General features: G+C 37.0%; 1 protein-coding gene across 1 annotated transcript; it reads right to left on the reverse strand.

The window, feature by feature from the left end:
- Positions 1 to 1,453: 1,453 nt before the first annotated feature.
- APH1B (aph-1B gamma-secretase subunit) lies at positions 1,454 to 17,893 on the reverse strand. Its single transcript, XM_039865376.1, has 6 exons — positions 17,690 to 17,893; positions 16,103 to 16,273; positions 11,376 to 11,446; positions 10,436 to 10,558; positions 3,126 to 3,253; positions 1,454 to 1,692 (listed from the first exon to the last, which is right to left on the reverse strand). The coding sequence occupies exons 1-6, from the start codon at positions 17,800 to 17,802 to the stop codon at positions 1,525 to 1,527; spliced, it is 774 nt and encodes a 257-aa protein (XP_039721310.1). The 5' UTR covers positions 17,803 to 17,893; the 3' UTR covers positions 1,454 to 1,524.
- Positions 17,894 to 19,123: the final 1,230 nt, after the last annotated feature.

Consider the following 19,123-nt stretch of genomic DNA (forward strand, 5'->3'; position numbering starts at 1 on the left):
TTTCATTGAGAATGGTCTAATTCATATGTAAGGTTCTGGTCCCCGGAATGATGAAGAGTGGCTAGCCCAAAATACTGGCTATGTTTCCATTTTGAACATGTTCATGACTCTTCTCCACTATAGTACTGTCAAATTCTTCTGTCATATCACCGGTGAGTTTTCCCATTGCCACTCCTATTTCTTTTGGATGTCCTACTACACATACAGATTCACTGAGGTTACCACTTGCATCTGTAGGAAATTTCCATTTCGTACCACCAGCTTCCTAAAAGTTATCAACTGGGAACAATTTCTACTGAGTAAAGGCACAATTCACTGGCATTTCCGCTTTATAAAGGAAATCAAAAAGGTTGTTCAGAAGCTGAACAAATACCTTGGGTATTCCTATAAAGGGAATTCTGAATCTGTTACCAAAACCCAGAGACATTTTACTAGATCTATGAAATATACAGACTACGAAAAGCAGAATTCGGCAGTTTAAGACATATTTCCAATTTTACACTATACCATTTGGCAGGGAAGTGCTGGTTAGTATTATAGGAGCAAATTAAAAATGACACCACCACCCTTTTGGCTTGTTTTCCTCATAAACCTCTTCCAGTTCCAGCAAAGCCTGTCCCAGGGTATATCATTCAACAGCCTGCAGAGCTGCCCAAAGATAGAACAATGGGATTCACCTCAACTAGCCCAGCAACTAGCACTCAGCTGATAAACACTACTGTGAGGCAGAGCCCATGCATGAAAAGCCTTAAACCTAAGAAATTCTTATAGAACTGAACAAAAATTCTTGGTTTTATAATACCTTCCCAGGAAGTCGGAAAATAATTAGTTTTTAGTTAAAGAAACTGAATCTATGCTCAAGAACAATGTAATACCTCAAAAAGAAAAATCTAGAATGGAAAAACTACAAATTCAGTTTGCTAATCAATAGCTTATTCTGGCTAAATTATCATATTAAGTTAGTGCAATTTATTATTGCATTTAGAAGCACAGCCTACCTTGTTCTCATAAAATAAGGTATAGTGAAGTACATGAAAACAGTTCACAGAGATGCTAGCCCTTTAGCATTTTGTAACTTCAGAAGTGAAAAAGACAACGGCTGAACGGGATTTGACATTCAGATATTTACTTGCTCAGCACAAGGTGAGTTAGGAGACAGCTAAACATCAGATTCTGATTCACTTATAGTGGTCTCATGAATTTCCTATTTGGACACTGGTGATTCTGGACCTGGCTGCACACTTGAGTCATCTAGGAAGCTTTTAAAAAAAATTACCAAATGCCCAGACCAATGAAATCTGGAAGGTGGAGGCCAGAAATCAGCATTCTTTATGCTTCCCCAGGTGATTCTCATGCTCGGCCAGGAGGCAAACTATTGATGTATCCCTTTTAGAGAGCAACCATAAAGCCATGTTGTAGTTTTGTTTTTTTTCTAAATTCCACCAGAAAAAACTTTAGAAAAAGGTACAGATGTGCTTCCTCTAAAGATGCAGCTTACTGTTTGAGAGGTGCTGGCTCTCGGGGTTATCTGGAACGCTGGTTAAAGAGGAGGAAGTCCTCGTCTTGACAGAGCAGGCATAGTTTGAGGTTTCGGTAGCTGCCTCCAGCAACAAAGAATGCCCAGATACCCATGAACACCATGATCATATATGTTGACACTAGATTTATTCCATAATGAGAACTAATGAAAGTCTGCAAAAGAAAAATAAATCCGCTTGGGTAATGGCTTATTAAACATGTGGAGTAACCAAATATCACCTTCACAATGAAGTCAACTCTGACTACCTAATTTAAAAATTCAATGTCTCTCCATCCCCCACACTCTGGACTCCTTTTAACCTGCTCTACTTTTCCTTTCTTCCATAGTATCTATCAATTTCTAATATACTATGTAATTTCTTATTATGTCTATGTTTATTGCCTCTCTCTCTCCACTAGATTGCAATGGCAGGGATCTTTGTTTTGTTCATGAAACTTTTGTTAGAATAGTGCCTGGAAATTGGACGGACTCAGTAAGTATCTGTCAAATGAATGAACAGTCAATTGGATCCATAAGAAGGACATCTGCTTCTTAATGTAACTTCTTTTCTGATAATAAAAGTCTATGTTGTAGAAAATTTGGAACATGCCAAAAACCATAAGAAATAAAAGAATTCCACCCAGAGATAAATGCTGTTACTGTTTTAATGCATTCTCTTTCCAGTCTTTTTTTCATCAAGATTTAGATTTATATAGCAGCTGCCATATTAAAGGTAACGGGTATTCTGCATTGCTGAAGGGGTTTAGGTAGGAGAGGCACTAAATGGACCAGGAGGAGAGAAACATGAAGCAGGACACCGTCAGAAAAAACTTTTTAAATACTTTAGATGAGAAATGACAAGGGTCTGGACAAGGCAAGTGGTGGGGATAATGCTGATGTAAATATCTGACAAACTGTAACAAAAGTCAGACCCAGAGCATTCAGTAGTACTTAAAAATATATCTCGTCAGGTTTTCTTTTTAAGCATTATTCTGAAAACTGGCATTGTTATAATGTTAGAGTGAAATGGGTATTCTTGTTATTGATCAGATAGAGAAAATCCTTGTGAAGAGTATTTTAGCAATTTATAACAAGAGCTTTAAAAATATTTACACCATTTGACTTCACAATTCCATTCCTTGGAATCTAAACATATTGAAAAAGTTTCATGTACAAAGATGTACAAGACAGCATTATAATTACTAAAAGTAGAAACAGATGTGATCAATCAGTTAAGCAAACTATAATTTTTATGTAATGGCATAAAGCCATTAAAATTCATATATTAAAAGGATTTATAAGAATATTAAATTTGTTTAAGCTGTATTACATAACATCAGCATAATGCAAAAATAATTTCAGGTTTGACTATACCCATTAAAAGAAACACAAGAAAAAAAATCTTAAATGAGACCAACCAACTAGTTAATAGTTGTCTTTCTGTAGTAAGACTTAGGTTACTTAACTATTTTTTATTCATTTAAACAACTTTTCTGAATTTCCTCATTTTCCCATGAGCATACATTTCATTTAGAGTAGAATCTACCATTTTAGATATGTGGACTTAAGTTCCAATAAACAGTTTGAGCATGGTGGCAATACTCACCAAGGCCGACACCAGCAGATGGGTCAGAAGAACTACAAGAAGAACATACCACTTTTTCTTCTCACAGCCATCAAAAAACACAATGCCCCAGAACATGTGCAGCAACATGATAACTAGAGTCATGAAAGCTGAAAGACAGTCATTCATTAGTGCCCAGTCACACGGACAATAGACACCAAGGCCCACTGAACACTTGGTCATGACACACAGGCTCTTGGGGTACACCATAGCACTGTGAGAGCTTAACTACGATCTGACAGAAGCAGGACCCTGACACACACTTGCTCAAATGTCAACTTTTGAAGCAACATTTCTGAACAAGGGGTCAGCTCTGTAGCAGTTTCTCTAGAATGTGAACCTGTTAAGCAAAGTCAACTTGAATCTGGCTTTCAAGGAGTTTCTCTGAGGAAGGCAAAACAATTATTGTGATTTCTAATCAGCTTTTTGTAAATTAGCCTTCTGCACTAAGAGAGACTTTTCTCAATTAAAAGGAATATCTTAGGTTTAAACAAGTCTTTTCACTAAAGTGCAATTTCTCCTTGGATTTTTTTTTTCTTTAAAGGTAATGGAATAAAAATATTAAACATTACAAGAATTATCTAAGATTCTTCTTAGGCAACTGAAACTGAATTTGATTAGCACACACAGGTTTTCCAGTGAAATAGTGTATGTATGTGTGTGTGTGCGCGCACGCATGCGCCTGTGTATGTCCTGGATAACATTTTTTACTTAAAATGGTTCAGTTCCACATATTCTGAGAGTTTTAACATGGAAAAAAAAAAAAGGCATACAGATTTCCCTTTTTGGCCATATAATACGATACCATCAACCACCAGTCTGGCAAAAATTCAAGTCTGACTATTCTCTTTCACACTGCTGGTAGGAAAACAATCTAGCATTACCTAAGAAAGTTAAAAATTTTCATACTCTATTTCACTCCAGCAATTCCTCAGCTAGATCTATATGCTGAAACCTTTAGTTCTTGGATCAACAGATAATTAGCACTTGAGAACTTGTCAGAAATGCAAATTCTTGGGACCCACCCTAGACTTCCAGAATAAGACACAACGAGCCCAGCAAATCTGTTTAAACAGCCCTCCAGTTGATTCTGAGGCACAAATTTGAGAACCACTGCTCTAGAAAAATTTTCATTATTGTACAAGGAGATACATACAAGAATATCTACATTAGCACTATTTGTAATAACAAAATAAATGTCCATCCCTACCAGAATGGATGAACTACAGTGTATACATACATGGATCTACAATATAAATGATCTTAAGAACATAATGTTGAATGCAGGGGAGAAAAGCATACTGTGGAAAAATGACTATTGTTTAACTTATACAAAGCCAAAAACATGTAAAACAATATTAAAAAGACATTAACTGTTGTGGTTGGAGGAAAGCAAGTTGTTACATCTAGTAATAGCATGCCATCATTTCAGTAAATGATGGTAAACACTTCAAAGTAAAAGAAGGATTTTTTTAAAACTCTGGGACAATGACAGACTAAACTAAAAGGATGTCTATTAATCCCAGTGACAATCTTGAAAAGTGAAGCTGCCCTGAAGACAGATGCCTGGTGATGTGATGGTATAGAGTTGAGACCACTGAAGACACTCAGGAGTTAAGTTAATGTCAGAAAAGACCAGGGTAGAAACTGCAATCTACACAGGCACAAATGTTCACACTCTAAGGTGTTTCTAAAACCTAGGTTTCAATCAAATGTCAAGAGATAAAAATGACAACATTGAAGTGTCATCTATTTGTCAGCTCATGTTTTTCTCTATGTTGGGTAAAACACAGTCTAATGGAACTCTGCCCAAGCCTTTCAGTTTAATGTCTTATTAACACAATATCTAAAGGAGATCCCATGGACATTTATTAAAACACTGTACATTTCTACTTGATTGTCTATTTAGTGAGCTAACACCAATTTCTGGCTGACTTCCATGGTCATCATAAGCTTTTACTATGACAATGTGCTATTCAGAATACTCGAATTTATTGTTCATTCTCTCTGCAACTGGTTAGAGGTCCACCAGAACCTGAGACATGGATATCTAAACTATCCTGCCACATACATATAGCTAGAGCTACATACATACTTGATCCTTCTACATACATACTTCTAATAAATGGAATGAACTCCAACTAGAAATGAAGATTTGCTTATAGTATCTCTAGGGTACTATCTTTTAATTACAAAACCTTTCTCATTTCATGTTCCTAAATATAAAATTCAAACAGTTCTTCAGTGAATCTAACCCTAAAATTTGCTTTGTTCTAACATTCTTAAAAGTAGAAAAAGAAAACTTCTCTAAATTAACCATAAGAATATCAAAATTAGTTTATAACCCTGATTAATACAAGGAGCTTCCATAATTTCTAATGTTTTAGAACATTAATCAGAAAGCTGAACAATTCTATTAAGTACTACATATCCTTTTGTGAAACTGTAGCTGTCTAGTTTGATAATGGACTTCCTCTTCTAATAATCTTTTAAATCAAATTCTCTTGGTACAGAATGTTTCAATCTAATCTATTTCTAAGCAAAATGTTTCAGTGTTATCTTTAAGAGACTACATTTACTGTTTGGTTCTTTTATCCTTCCTAAATATATCCCAAGTGCTCTAGTACAAAGATTCATAAATATCCTCATTTTTACATTTGTCTCTTTCTCCTCCATTCCTGATATCTACTTTTCTGTCCCTGCAAACAGCCTAAGTTAGCAACTAATTCCAATATTGGATTCCGCCAGCCTGGAAACTGCTATTATATGGCTCTCCCCGACAACTTCACAGTATCTCTAGCCATGCGAGAGACCAAGGGCTGCTGCTGGGTGGTGACAGCAACAGACAGAGGAGGACTTTCCAAAGCCAAAGCTCAGCCGCAGCTGCTCAGAGGCAGGATGTGATTACCAATGGGCTTCTGGCTTCTTTTTCCAAGTAACAAGGAGCTAAGGTATCAAAGTTCTGTGAATTTCTGCATTCTTCCTGGCTGAAAAAATCCTCTGGATTCCTGAGAGATCTTCCGTGACCCAAACCAACTAGGAGTCAGGCCGTAGAACTAAATTAATGTTTTTAAAAATGACTTCCTTATAATAGGGATTTAACTTTAAACTTTTGCTTTAAAAAATGTAAGAGCATTCTGTTTATCATTAAAATGCATTTAATGACAAAACTGATGACATATGATACCATATGGAGTATCCTTGTGTCATAAGCAATATAGTTAGTTGTGATAAGATTAAGATTCTAATAAATTCAGAAAAGGATAAGAATTGCAGATTAATCTCTATTGTCTATCATTTTCTCTGTGTAATTAATAAATGTTATATTTTCTCTACTACTGTAGCTGGTAATGTAATTATGAGATAGTCTTGCTTATAAAGAGCTGTCATTTAAAAGTCTAAACATTTAACAAACTGCCACATTAAAGAGATTATACTTTAAAATATTGTGGGGGGAAAAGTGAATAAATAAAAAATGAAGCTCACTGGGTTACAAGGATTTCTTCTCACATTCACAGGTCTAAAGGTTGTGCTTTGCTTAACTAAGGCTGGGTTTAGCTGGGTGGCTCTGCTGCAGGTGGCTGGTACAGCCGGGTTTGGCTCTTCACTGCAGGCCTGGCCTACGTCTGCTCTATACATGTTCATCCTGGGGTCCAGGCTAAGTGGGAATCAACTATGTGGGGTATGGTCTCATGGCACATGACCAGAGCCCAAGAAGGCAGGCAAACCAATCAAGTGCTTTTTAAGCCTCTGACTTATACCATGTCCACTAATTGGCCAATTCAAGTTACATGACTGAGCTCAAAGTCAGGGGCAGGGAAGTACATCCTGGCCATCATGAGGCCACGGAAGGGTGTGGATGTATAATTCTACTGCAGAGGAATGATAATTGGGACAAAAATGGAATCTTCCACATTCTTCTTTTATTTTTTTGTCAAGCTCAGTATTCCTTTCCTGAAATCTTACCCCATAGGACACAGTTTCTAGTTCTTTCACCATACTAACAATGTTCTATACCAATTTTAGTTCTTCCATATTCCTGTTAAGTCACGATGTTCAGAACTGAACACAATACTCTACATGTGGTCTGACCTGTACTGATCTTTCCTAGAGAAAGGCTTAGTAATCTTTCTGGGCTGAGTTACGCCAGCAGCAGCCTCATACCTCTCATGTTTACTGCATCTCTTGACTGCATAATTTTTCTCTTGTGCTTGATTAAATCTCGTGTTGTTTTGTACAGTAACATGCTGTACAGGCTTGTAGCCTAGGAGCGAAAGGCTATACCACATAGCCTAGGTGTGTAGCAGACTACACCATCTAGGTTTGTGTAAGTGTACTCTGTGATCTTCGCACAATGACAAAATCTCCTAGTGACACATTGCGTAGAATATATTCCCCTAAGTGGTATATGATTGTATTCATTCTTTCAGTATCTACTCAAATAGTACTTCCTCCATAAACTGTGCCTACCTTTCATTTTTTAAAACAAATATTTACGTCTATCTAAAAATGAATACTCCACAAGGTGCTGGGGATATTACAGTGAACAACACAGTCCTTGCATTTATAGGGCTTAGTATCCAGCTGGCGAGAAAGACATAAACAACTACGCAGTTGGCCAATTAATTACAACTGCAGCAAGCACTACAAAGGAGAAGGACAATTCCAACTGAGCACGGGTTAATTTGTCTTTTGTATGCTCACGGTTCTTCCTCATCATAGCATTCATCATGCTTTACTGTAATTAGCTGTTGTCTTTATTCTCTACCATGAGTGGAAGGTATAGATCTTAACTGGGCTGTATTTTCATAGCTTGGTATAACTCTTATTGAATAAAAATGTTTAATAACTATCTGTGGAATAAATGATTAAATGAGCAAGTAGAATTGATCAAATACTAAGCTAATGAGCCAGGGTAAGACTTAAACTTATGAGTATAATTTCCATATTTTTGCCTCTATATAATGTCACCAAGAAATGGTAATGACGCTAATAAAAGTTAATGCTAGCTTACTACATAACTACAAATAAAAAACAATGAATTTATATACATATTTATAAACTGTGCCTAACCTGTAACGTGAAAACCCCTGTGCATACAGTGTACATCTTACTCACACTAACACAGATATACTAATTAGTGACTCCCATATTTATTACTTTGATTACTCAGGCATTCATAATGGAAATGTTAAACATATAAACTTATAGATTTAATTGAAAAATTAAAAATGAGCTCATGCATAAATGGTAAGAATAGCAGTTATAAATAACACACAAATATATTAAAATTAGGAGTGATTTTTAAATGCAATAAAAAGTAATTTCTTTAATGTATAATTCAAAGTTTATGCTCCAAAGAATAATGTTACAACAAATAAGAAAGTTTTACACATGATAAAGTAACAGCTGTTCTTTGATCTATAGATATATATTTACAGCACGGTTAGCTTGCCATCCTAACCTAGCTAAAGGCATTAAAATATTTTATTTTCTTTAAATTTCCTCATGAATTTGTAGAAATTACAAAACCAATCCTCAAATTGCTAGCATATCTTTCACTTTCTTTCAAAGAATCATTTTAAGTTAGTCTTATGAAAAGAGCCTAGCTCACTGAAGGGAGTTAGCACCATCTAGTGAAAGAAGCTGGCAAAAAAATAAGTTCCATTGGGAGAATGCTACTTCAGAACCAAAAGAAAATTGCTAATGTAGCAGTTATTATAGACCAATTTAAGAAAATGGAGAAAATAGCAGTAATATCCCTTCCTGATTGTTTTGTTCACTTATATGGGACTCTAACAGAATTTGGCTATTAATATTATATTTGTTCTAAAAACCTGACACTATTATCATCATTGAAAAAACTGCTAGAAATATTCTAATTATGGAACGTTTAAAAGGAAGATAATTTGCTGTGCTGGGAGCATCACTAAGTGCGGCCCATTAATACACTTTCCTGTCCTCTAGCTTGTAGCCAGACGTAAAGGGCCTAGACTCCATTCTGTAGACCTTGGAAAGCCATTACACATTTTTGTATAGGGAAGATTAGTTTTGGTGGCTGCGTATAGGATGGAGTCACAGGGAAAGTGTGTTGAAAAAAGACTAACCAGTTGGGGGCTGACAATAGTAATCTAGACAGGAGATGAAGGCCTGAAGTGAAATGGTTAACAAGTTTCCAGTGGGTTTGGGGATCACTAAAACATACAGAATGTCTCTAAACCTCTGCAGCGATTTTTTTCTAATTTGGTCATACCTTATTTCTTTTCTGTTATTATCTTAAACTGTCTTGAAACAATCACTTCTTTTGTCTTATTCCCTCTACTAGCAGGTAAGCTCCTTGAGGATGGAAATTAGTATGGATGCTAAATAAATGATCTCATTGAAAGAATATGTGCATGGGAGTCACTTATTTCAATGATATAACTTATACAAATAACAACATACAGTGGGGTTTTTTAAAAAACTACTTTTAAGATTATTGTGGAATTTAGGAGAAATCTTGTTAATTATGTACATTACCAATTCTCAACTGTGTGATCATTGGATCATGATGACAATTTTTAGCTGATGGATGAAAAAGCACTCTGAAATGAGTTGGTCCTTTTATACTGCATCTTTGGATAAAAAAGTCAACTCATCTATTATCATTTTTTCCTCTCGATTTCTTTTTAAATGAATATAGTATGATCTATTGTTAAATCTTCAAAAGCAAGAAAACTAAATATTAACTTTCATTCAGATTCATATATGAAGGTAAAATCTTCATGTTTTACCTTTAAAATAAAACATATAGATGGGTTGTTTATTCCTTAAATGATACATATATGTTTAAGTATACATTTTTAGATGTATGACATTACTTCACATTAAGCAAGAACCATTTTCCCCCTCTCAATTTCAAGATTAAATCATACTGCCTATCCCCCAAAGGGGCCAAGATGACAAGTTAATTAGGACTTATACTAAAAATAAATATAAACTAATAAAAACAAAAAAGAACATATGGCCTACAAAAATTCACTTGTAATATATCAACTGTACAGCACATTGTTAGCATAATAAAATAAAAAGAAAATAAATTTTATACAAGCTAAATTCCACTCTAAATCCTAAAATACTCTGACCAAACCTTTTATTTTCCTAGGCCCTCTGCTTTGAGGTATCCAATAGCATTTTGCCTTTAGAAGGTATAACATAAATTTCTATTCACTTGAATTCCTAAGCCAAGGAACTCCAATAAGAGTGGTCATTCACATTGGAAGCCTGAACACTCACAGCTACCAAGCACATACCTGAATTTAGGAAGAACTGGGGAGAGTCTCCATGAATGCCCACTGTGCCCGGCCCCAACGAGTTAGACAGGGTATTTACAAAGGAAAATACTCCACTCATGATTCCAAAGCCCAAGCCAGAAACTAAAAAAGGAAGACAAACACTGTTACGCCATACTTTTCATGTTATGGTTTCTCTTCAAATCAAATTTCCAAGGACTAAGGAATACTATTTCGTTAAAGGGGAAAGGGTGAACATGCTGTTGGAGAAACGGTGGAAAGCTGGTTCAGAAAAGTCAAGTGCTTGCTTACCAATGACTCAAGTGAGAAGAAGGGAAGAGGATAGGAAATGAATAGTGGAATGTCGCAGAGAAATGAAAAAGGACAGAAAAAGTTCTAGAAAGGCACAGAAGCAATAGATGAGACAGAGAAGGATATAATGTTGAAGTTCTGACTTTAGTTTATGATAACAGAATCTGCAAACTTAAGTTTGAAGGTTTAGAACTGGGAACTGCACTTGAGGGGAGACTGTGCATTTTAAGGGGTAATCCCTGGGCCAAACTGGGGTGACTCAATTTAAAGATCTAGATCCAATCCTTCAAACATAATTCTGAAAGAAAAATATGCAGAGGTATTAACTGTATCAATATGAAAAGTCCTCCTAGTACAGCCAAAGTCATGGTAACCACCCAGAGAAGGTAAGAGTAACCTCACTTAGAAACTGTTAGTTAACTGGAGTGTAAAAACTCAACTTTCAAACATGGCTAATATTTAATATAAACATACAGATGCAATCGCTTCCTTTTACATGAGGGCCCTAGAAAGCTAGAAAAATAAACAATGTACACCAATAGACCAGGGCAGTAATAACATACTATTTGATATCTATAAAGATATAAAAGATAAGAATAACCTTTATGTCTGATTTTCTTCTTAATGACACCATGCAGTTCTAACTTACCATAGGCCAACAATCGCATAGAGGGTGCTGTCTCATCTGGGTTTATAACCTTCAAACCCTCATTGGCTTTTCTAAAATAAAACGACACAATTTTTTTAAAAGGTAGTATATCAAGAAAAGACACAAGATTATTTCTAACTCGAGATACTTATTGAGGCTTTTGATCTGGTTATACTCTAAACCTAAGATCCATTTAAACAAAAACCCAGCAAATTTTCAACTACCTAAATTCAACCCAAATTTCCAACCCACTTTTGCCTCTTATCTGACTTTCACTTAAGAGAGAAAAATATAAGTAAACAAGCCATCAGGGAAAAAAAGCAACATTCTATTTTCTAAGCTCAATACTTAATATCCAGTGGCATCTATCATTCTGAATTTTTTACTCTTTCTAAAGAACTATATCTTCAATCCCACTTTGTTATTTTTTCTTCCACCTGGGCTATACTTATTCTGCCACCCTCCCTTCTAGCTTCTACTCTGTAGAACCTCAACTGTACTCATTCTTCTACTTCAGGCAGCAATTTCTCAAATAAATCACCTTTATCAATGACTGGTAATCACTAATGTCTCCTTACACTTAAATCCTACAATACTGATGGTCTGAACTCTCATATGGGTACATATGCATATGGTCTTCTGATTCTAAAATATTTTACACATTTGTTTTATATTCCCAATCATGCGTTGAGGGAGAAATAATCAGGGGAGAATAAAATTCTACTCTCAGAAAAGGAGATAAATGAATACCTGAATGAAACATTAGAATACTGCTTAAGAAGATATGATCTTCAGAGTGATCATATGTGTACTTCTGTTGTGGACAATTCACAAACTTACCAAGAGTCCCTGGCCCCCATGACAATGTGTTAGAAATGCAAAGTGTGGCTGGTCAGTTCTACTATCATCACTACTACTAACCCTTGTTGGCTAGAAATTCTGCAACAATGATCTTGACTAAAAGGATATATACATTATATTTACTACAAATATAAATATCATTAAAGGCAATGCAGAGTTCAATCAAAATAGTAATAAGCAGAATGAAAAAGGTCTTTTGTTTTTCTAGACTCAAAAGAAACAATTTGCCATTTTGGTGCTCTCCAAAATTTGGTAGCATCATTTGGTAGAAAGAACATGAGCCAAAAGTTAAGTGACTGTCTATCTTCTTTCTCTGGAGTAGTCACCAACTAAAATATCCAATTTTCCTAAAAAATCAACTTACCTGTCACAGGAATGTGGTTAAAGGCTAATTAAAGCTTAGAAGCATAGATAATAATGATAATCTCCATCAACAAATGGATATAATGGTATAACAGAATCAGTAAGTTTGGGAGGATTTCTGTTTCATATAAATTGCTCAGCAAGAAATAAAAGATGTTGGTTACTTGGTATGGCAAAGTACTGCTATCACAAATATATTAAATACATAAACTCAATAGTTAATAAACTTCCTCATTCTACATTACAAGTTTGTGGGAGGAAAGGTCTATGGCACTAATAGTTCTCCATGCTAAAATTAGGAAGTGAAAAAGCACACAATATCATCAGTTTCTGGGTTCCTGACAGAAGGAGCACATGACTGATAATGGTGTAAGGGATGGTGTTTTTAATATGGCCATTTTACTGAAGCGGAAAATTCTTCATTTGCATTTATTAAAGTTCCCAAGAACAAAAAAGAAAAAGCCCAATTTAAAATAAACTCTGAAAAACTACTGATAAATCATACCACCTCTTTCTCATTTGTTATGACTCTTTTTTGTATGTATATGTAAGAGGGATAGTACCAAGGAAAATGCATATAAATATACCATTTTAGAAATTTAAGAAAATAGGCATTCCTTTTAATAAATAATAGCAATGATTATCTTAACATTTTTCTAAACTGGAAGGTTTTCTAAAATTACCAAATATTTATGGTATCGGCATTACGAGACAAAATTGAATTAAACTGCAAAAGCTTCAATCCAAGCCAAAAAAATTCTAATGTATGTTTTAGGCAATGTACAAGACCATAACTTGGGTTTTTAAAAAGAAATTAATGTAGAAAAGGCTATCACTGTAGCTACTGGACAATTTCTCATAGCACAACTCTTCGCTAGGCTGAAACTTACAATTCGTTCATTCATTCAGGATGAACTACTATTCCTAAGGTATGACCCATAAAATAAATTTATATTAGACTGCAATGATAAATATTTTGATTCAAATCCATATATGTAAAAAAAAAAATACTGGTGCAAACGTTCCACATTTTCATTTTAGCATCAAATTCAGATAGCAAAAGTTTGATTAAGTACTTTAAACTTAAAAATTCAAAACCTACTTTGGCAGTAGAATAGTTAAAATATTGATTAAACCAAAGTTCCTATATTTGAATGTAGTGTAGTATAAAAGAGGAACTTAAATGTATCTCTATGAATGTTAGACGTGAATGAAGTATCGTAACGACTTGTTTTAACATATAACTACATAACATCCAACATTTCAAAAATATGCCAGAAAATATTGTACAATATTCCAAAGGCCTGTTAAAGATGTATTTTGCAGAGGCAACCAAAGACACCTGTTAATACAAATGCATCCCACTATACTGTCTGCCAATTTCCATAGGTCCTTTTGGAGGTGTAAACATGGTTTTCCGAGAAAGCCAAAGAGGCTACTCTGAACTTACTAGCATGAGAGACTGCAGACTGAAAGTTGTAATTCCTTCTGCATGTGGCCATATTCTCTCATTGTCCTCATTAAAAATGTCAACCAATGTTCAGTGTGTAGCCCTTTGGAATCACAGGTTAGTGCCAATAAAAGTTGCACTGCAGTTGGGAACCGTGAAGAAACAAGCAGATACCCATGAAGCCACTCCAGATAAGTCTGGTTTTAGAACCTACAGTACTAAAGGGTTACTAAATCCATGTTCTAAACTGTGAAAATCTATTCAAAATTAAATTTGTTTCAAAATTAGAACCATCATGTGAAAATGTGAAACCAACAAAAGCCAATGATATTGCTGACAGGAAAACCCAGAGCAACCTGAGACTGAGTTGTTAAGAGCAAGAGTCCCCAAATCCCGGGCCACGGATCTGTACTTATCTTTGGCCTGTTAGGAACCCGGCTGCACAGTAGGAGGTGAGCGGTAGGTGAGTGAAGTTCTTCTTTCTGTATTTGCAGCTGCTCCCCAGCACTAGCATCACTGCCTCAGCTCCACTTCAGACCATGAGGCATTAGATTCTCATAGGAGCACCGTTCTCTGGTGCCAAAAAGGTTGGGGACCACTGGTGAAGAGTACAGGGCCCAGTTGGGTGGGAAGGGCTGCTGCTCTGCACTACTTCAATCACAGCGGGTACTCTGAGTACAGGTAAACTCCAGGCACTGACAGAAAGGTCTACTGACATAAAAGAACAGAGACTGGAAAAACTTCTGAGGGTCAGGTGAAGAAATGAGCAATGTTTAGCCATGAGAGAGACAGGATGACTATTATTTGTCAGTGTGGCTCTACAGTGGGGCAGAGGTCAGAAAGAGGGAGATTTTGATTACTTAATAATTCCTACAGTTAAAATTAAAATCTGGAATGGTAATAGCTGCTGCATACTACAGACATTCAACCACAGATGAACGTCCATCTGTTAAGGATACTGTATTCCTATGGAAACTTAAATGTTATTTTTTATATTTGTTGGTTGCTTTTTAATATTTCCAAGAATAGAAATATCATTTTTAAACTTTTTCTAAGACATGACTTTCACTTGTAAGCAGTGACTTCATGGTTTTCGATTGTAATTTAAATTACTTCATCATTAAATTTCAATATCTGTTATTAAAAGCAACAAGTAGAAATACTGAAAGACCAGCATATTGGCAAGAACAAATTAACAGTTTATTATAAGAGATACTGTTGAGGTTCTATCTTGTTACATCCATGAAATTCAGGGAGTGGTTTAATTATCTCATTTGCCAAAAAGGAAAAGAGCACATTTATCATTCTACAGTCTCACTATGTAATCAAAGCCAGTCGATCACATGACTGCCTGAAAGAAAATATGGTTCCAAGTTCAAGCCGTGTTTCAAATCAGTGGTTTCATGTGAGTTCCTCATGGATCCTACAGATGACCTATTTTCTGGCCTAAAGTCCCTATAGGGAACTCATGCCCATGGCTTTTTAAAAATGTGTTTTTCTATCACAGATGTGAAATTACATGAAATATCACAAAATGAACCCCATTTTTCCTATTACAGTCAAAAGAATGGTAGATATAATCTCTATAAGAATTATTTATTTTAGTCAAAGGGAAGCTGATATAAATTCTACGGTAGAATGTTTTTTGTTGTTTCAATGACTATTTCTTTAATTTATTATTCTTCATGGCACTTACTATCTTCTAATATATGATGTGTTTTCTTGTTCATTCATTTATTGTCTGTCTCTTTCTGCTATAATATAACCTCCACAAGAACAGAAATTGTCTTTTAATAATGATATATACCCACTATCTAGAATAATGCCTGGCATTAAGTAAATTCTCAAGAAATACTTTCTGAATGAGTAAATAAAGGAGGGAATGTTTACAAGTTAAAATACTCAATATTTTCAGGCTGGAAATTTACCAATCCCTTGGCCTCAAACTATGTAGGAAGCATGGGTCCTTGAATACCACACTACGTTAATGATTCAAACTACTAAAATGTAATTCAAATATAACAGAAAAAAGGTAAACAAATATTTAACTTACTTTAAAAGTCTATAATATGCAAACCGAAACATTTCTTGGATAAGGACTGAGACTAACACGCCAAATATCAGTAGATGTTTCTGTACTGGTCCATCTTTGCTGTCAGTAATGCTTCCTGCCATGAACCAGACAAGGGAGGAAAGCAGTAGAGAAAGCAACCAGAAGAAAGCTCTGAAAATTAAGAAAAAGACAAAAGTTATAAGTAAACATAAAAACATATTAATAATGATTTTAAAGTGTGTGTGGGGGTGAGAGGGAACCACCTGAGAAGGAACAGATTTCTTGACTCTTAGTAAGGAAAAATAAACAAAAAAATATCATGCCCTGAATCATGTGATGCTCTGAATCAACTGTTCTTAATCAATGGTGAATTTTCCCTGGTGAGATTAACATGCATTCCAAAAGGAATTTGGACTTTTCCTAATAATTATGCTTTTATCAGTGACTCTGCTATTTGTAAGTACATCTGCAGAATACCTGTCAAGAACCATCTAGCTGGAAACTTGATTATTTGCTACTCTTCCTACTTAATGCTTTGCCTGTTGATAATGTAAATGTATGTCTTTTCCAGAAAAATGTTTACATCTCTATTAACAGAGTAATGATTAGTATAAAATCCAGAAGATAAAAGCCTGAGCTCTGATCTAGATTAGTTAGTTTTCCAGGCCTGGATTTTATAACATTCTTGTGGACTTTAATGATTATAACAAGCTTTACAAACCTTTTGCCCAAATCTCTCATTGCTTTTAAAATGCCACATATGATGCAGCACTTTCAATATAGTTGTGAGAGGTGAAGAAGCTCAGAAAAGGTGGACATCACTGGCCCACCACGGCTGTTTCTCCTGGTGTCAAGTGAGACTCAAGGGTGGAGGGGACTGTGGGGAAGAGCCCAGTAAGAGCTGCCAGACAAATGAAAACAGGGATTATAACCACATTCACCACCAGAGTTCGGTATTTACCGAACTCCTTCAAGGAAACGCACTGACAGGTGCTTCGGGTTTTACACAAGCATCCTTTGACTGTACACCTGAATCACCTCGGGAGCTTAAAAAAAAAAAATCCGTAGCCCGAATCGCACCCCATAGACATTCCGATTCAGTTGATCTGGGCTAGGGGTCGGCTGTTTTAAAGCTCCTGATGCCCAGGTGCTAATGGCTCTTAACCCCTTTGGGATTACAGACACCTGAGAAAATGTGAGGGAAACTAGGGATCCCCTCTCCAGAAAAAAAAAATGCATATTTTAACTTACCCACAATATTTTCATACAATTTAAGTGGCTTCACGACTCACTATAGCCCACCACGGACCGTAAGCATAAACTCCGGAGTCAAGCACCTGGGTTTTCTGAAACCCACAGTGTGGGCTCCTTTCCCAGTGCCCGCCCTCTGGGGTCAGGGGGCTCTAGTTCTCCCACCGACCCTCGGAGGAGGGCGAGGAGTCCCAGGGAAGAGGGGGCTCGGCCTTCCCCTTCACGACCCTTCTCTCCCCTCCAAAGTCCAACCGGGTGGAGCCGTTTGGTGGGGACGCCGGGGGTCGCCGGGGGAAAGGAGCCCCAGGCCCGGGTTCCCCGGCGCAGGCGTCTCACCCGACAATGAGGAAGATGATGCGCAACGGCTCCGCGGCGATGGTGAAGATGTAGAGGGCGAGCGCAGGCCCGAAGGCAACGAAGGCGCAGCCGAAGAACACGGCCGCCGTCATGGCGACCGCGGGAGGCGACCCCTGGCCTGCGGAGACGCGACGTGCGCCCGGCGCGGCCGACTGGACGCGGGGCTGGTGAGAACGCTGCGGGGGGGGCGCGGCAGGGGCGCGGCAGGGGGCGGAGCCCTGGCGTGGGCGGGGCCGCGGCGGGGGCGGGGCGGGGCCCATGGCGGGGGCGCGCGGGGCGGGGCGGGGCGGGGCCATGGCGGGGCTCCCCGGCGGGCCCTCAGCTCCACCTGGATTCGGGGCACCCCTGGGCGGAGCTGTAGTTCCTGATCCAGAGGTAGCGTCAGCTGGCGATTTTAGGGCCAGAAGCGTAGCGCTCCCCTTCCTCTCACCACACATACACATTGATCAAGCCACTGGTGCGGGCTGCGATGTGGCTAAAAGGAGTGGGGAGATCCCCAGTTCCCTATAGAGCCAGAACTGAGGATTCCACATCAACTCGAGAGAAGCAGGGCAGGACAGAGACAAGATTCCATTTCTAAAGGAAGGAGTCTTTTTTTAAAGCCAATTTTTTCATTTGCATAGTTGCGGGAACTTTGTGCTCCATTGTATATAAAACCCAAGCTGGGAGAGCGGTGACCCAGACAATAACTCGCAGACAGCAAAAGGATAAAATGGTGGTGGACCAAGCTCTCCTTCTCAGGGTTGTTTTGACAAGCTAGTTTTATTTGTTTTCCAACACACACTCAAGTCTTCAAAAAAGTTGTTTCTGAAGGCATTTTCTAATCACTCTGTAATAATGGTCACATCTCCCTGCTCTGTTTTTACTTCTTCGTTTGTCTCCCCCATTAAAAATAACTTTTGGAAGGCAGGAGCTTTGTTTTGTTCTTTGTTGTTTCTTCAGCACCTAGAAAGTGCTCATTAAAAATCTGTTTAATGAATGAAATAATTTAAAAAGTGTAATTTATATGCTGTTATGTATTAGCTCACATTTTTTGAGAGATTTAAAAAATAAAACCAGAAGGTTAATTTCCCTTATCATTCGCATCTAAGATTTTTCTTCATGTTTAATGGAATAATAATAACACCTCATGGATTATTTTGAGAATTGTGCCTGCACAGTAAAATGCTGTATAAGTGTTAGTCATTCTTACTCTTTCTTTAATGTCTATCATGAATAAAGCTCTTGGAAATAAACAATGAAAAGACAAACAGCAGTAGAAAAAGTTGGGACCTAAATGAAGATGTTTCGTGGCTCACCTCTGAAAATGAGCCCTCAAATAATACAACTATAGGTATTTAATTCTTATGGTAAAATGTCACCTTTGCCCATATAAAACAGACATATATATTTTCCATTTACTCCAGAGAATAC

The sequence above is a fragment of the Pteropus medius genome, unplaced genomic scaffold (genome assembly GCF_902729225.1).
Source record: "Pteropus medius unplaced genomic scaffold, Ma_sr-lr_union100, whole genome shotgun sequence".
NCBI classification, from domain to species: domain Eukaryota; kingdom Metazoa; phylum Chordata; class Mammalia; order Chiroptera; family Pteropodidae; genus Pteropus; species Pteropus medius.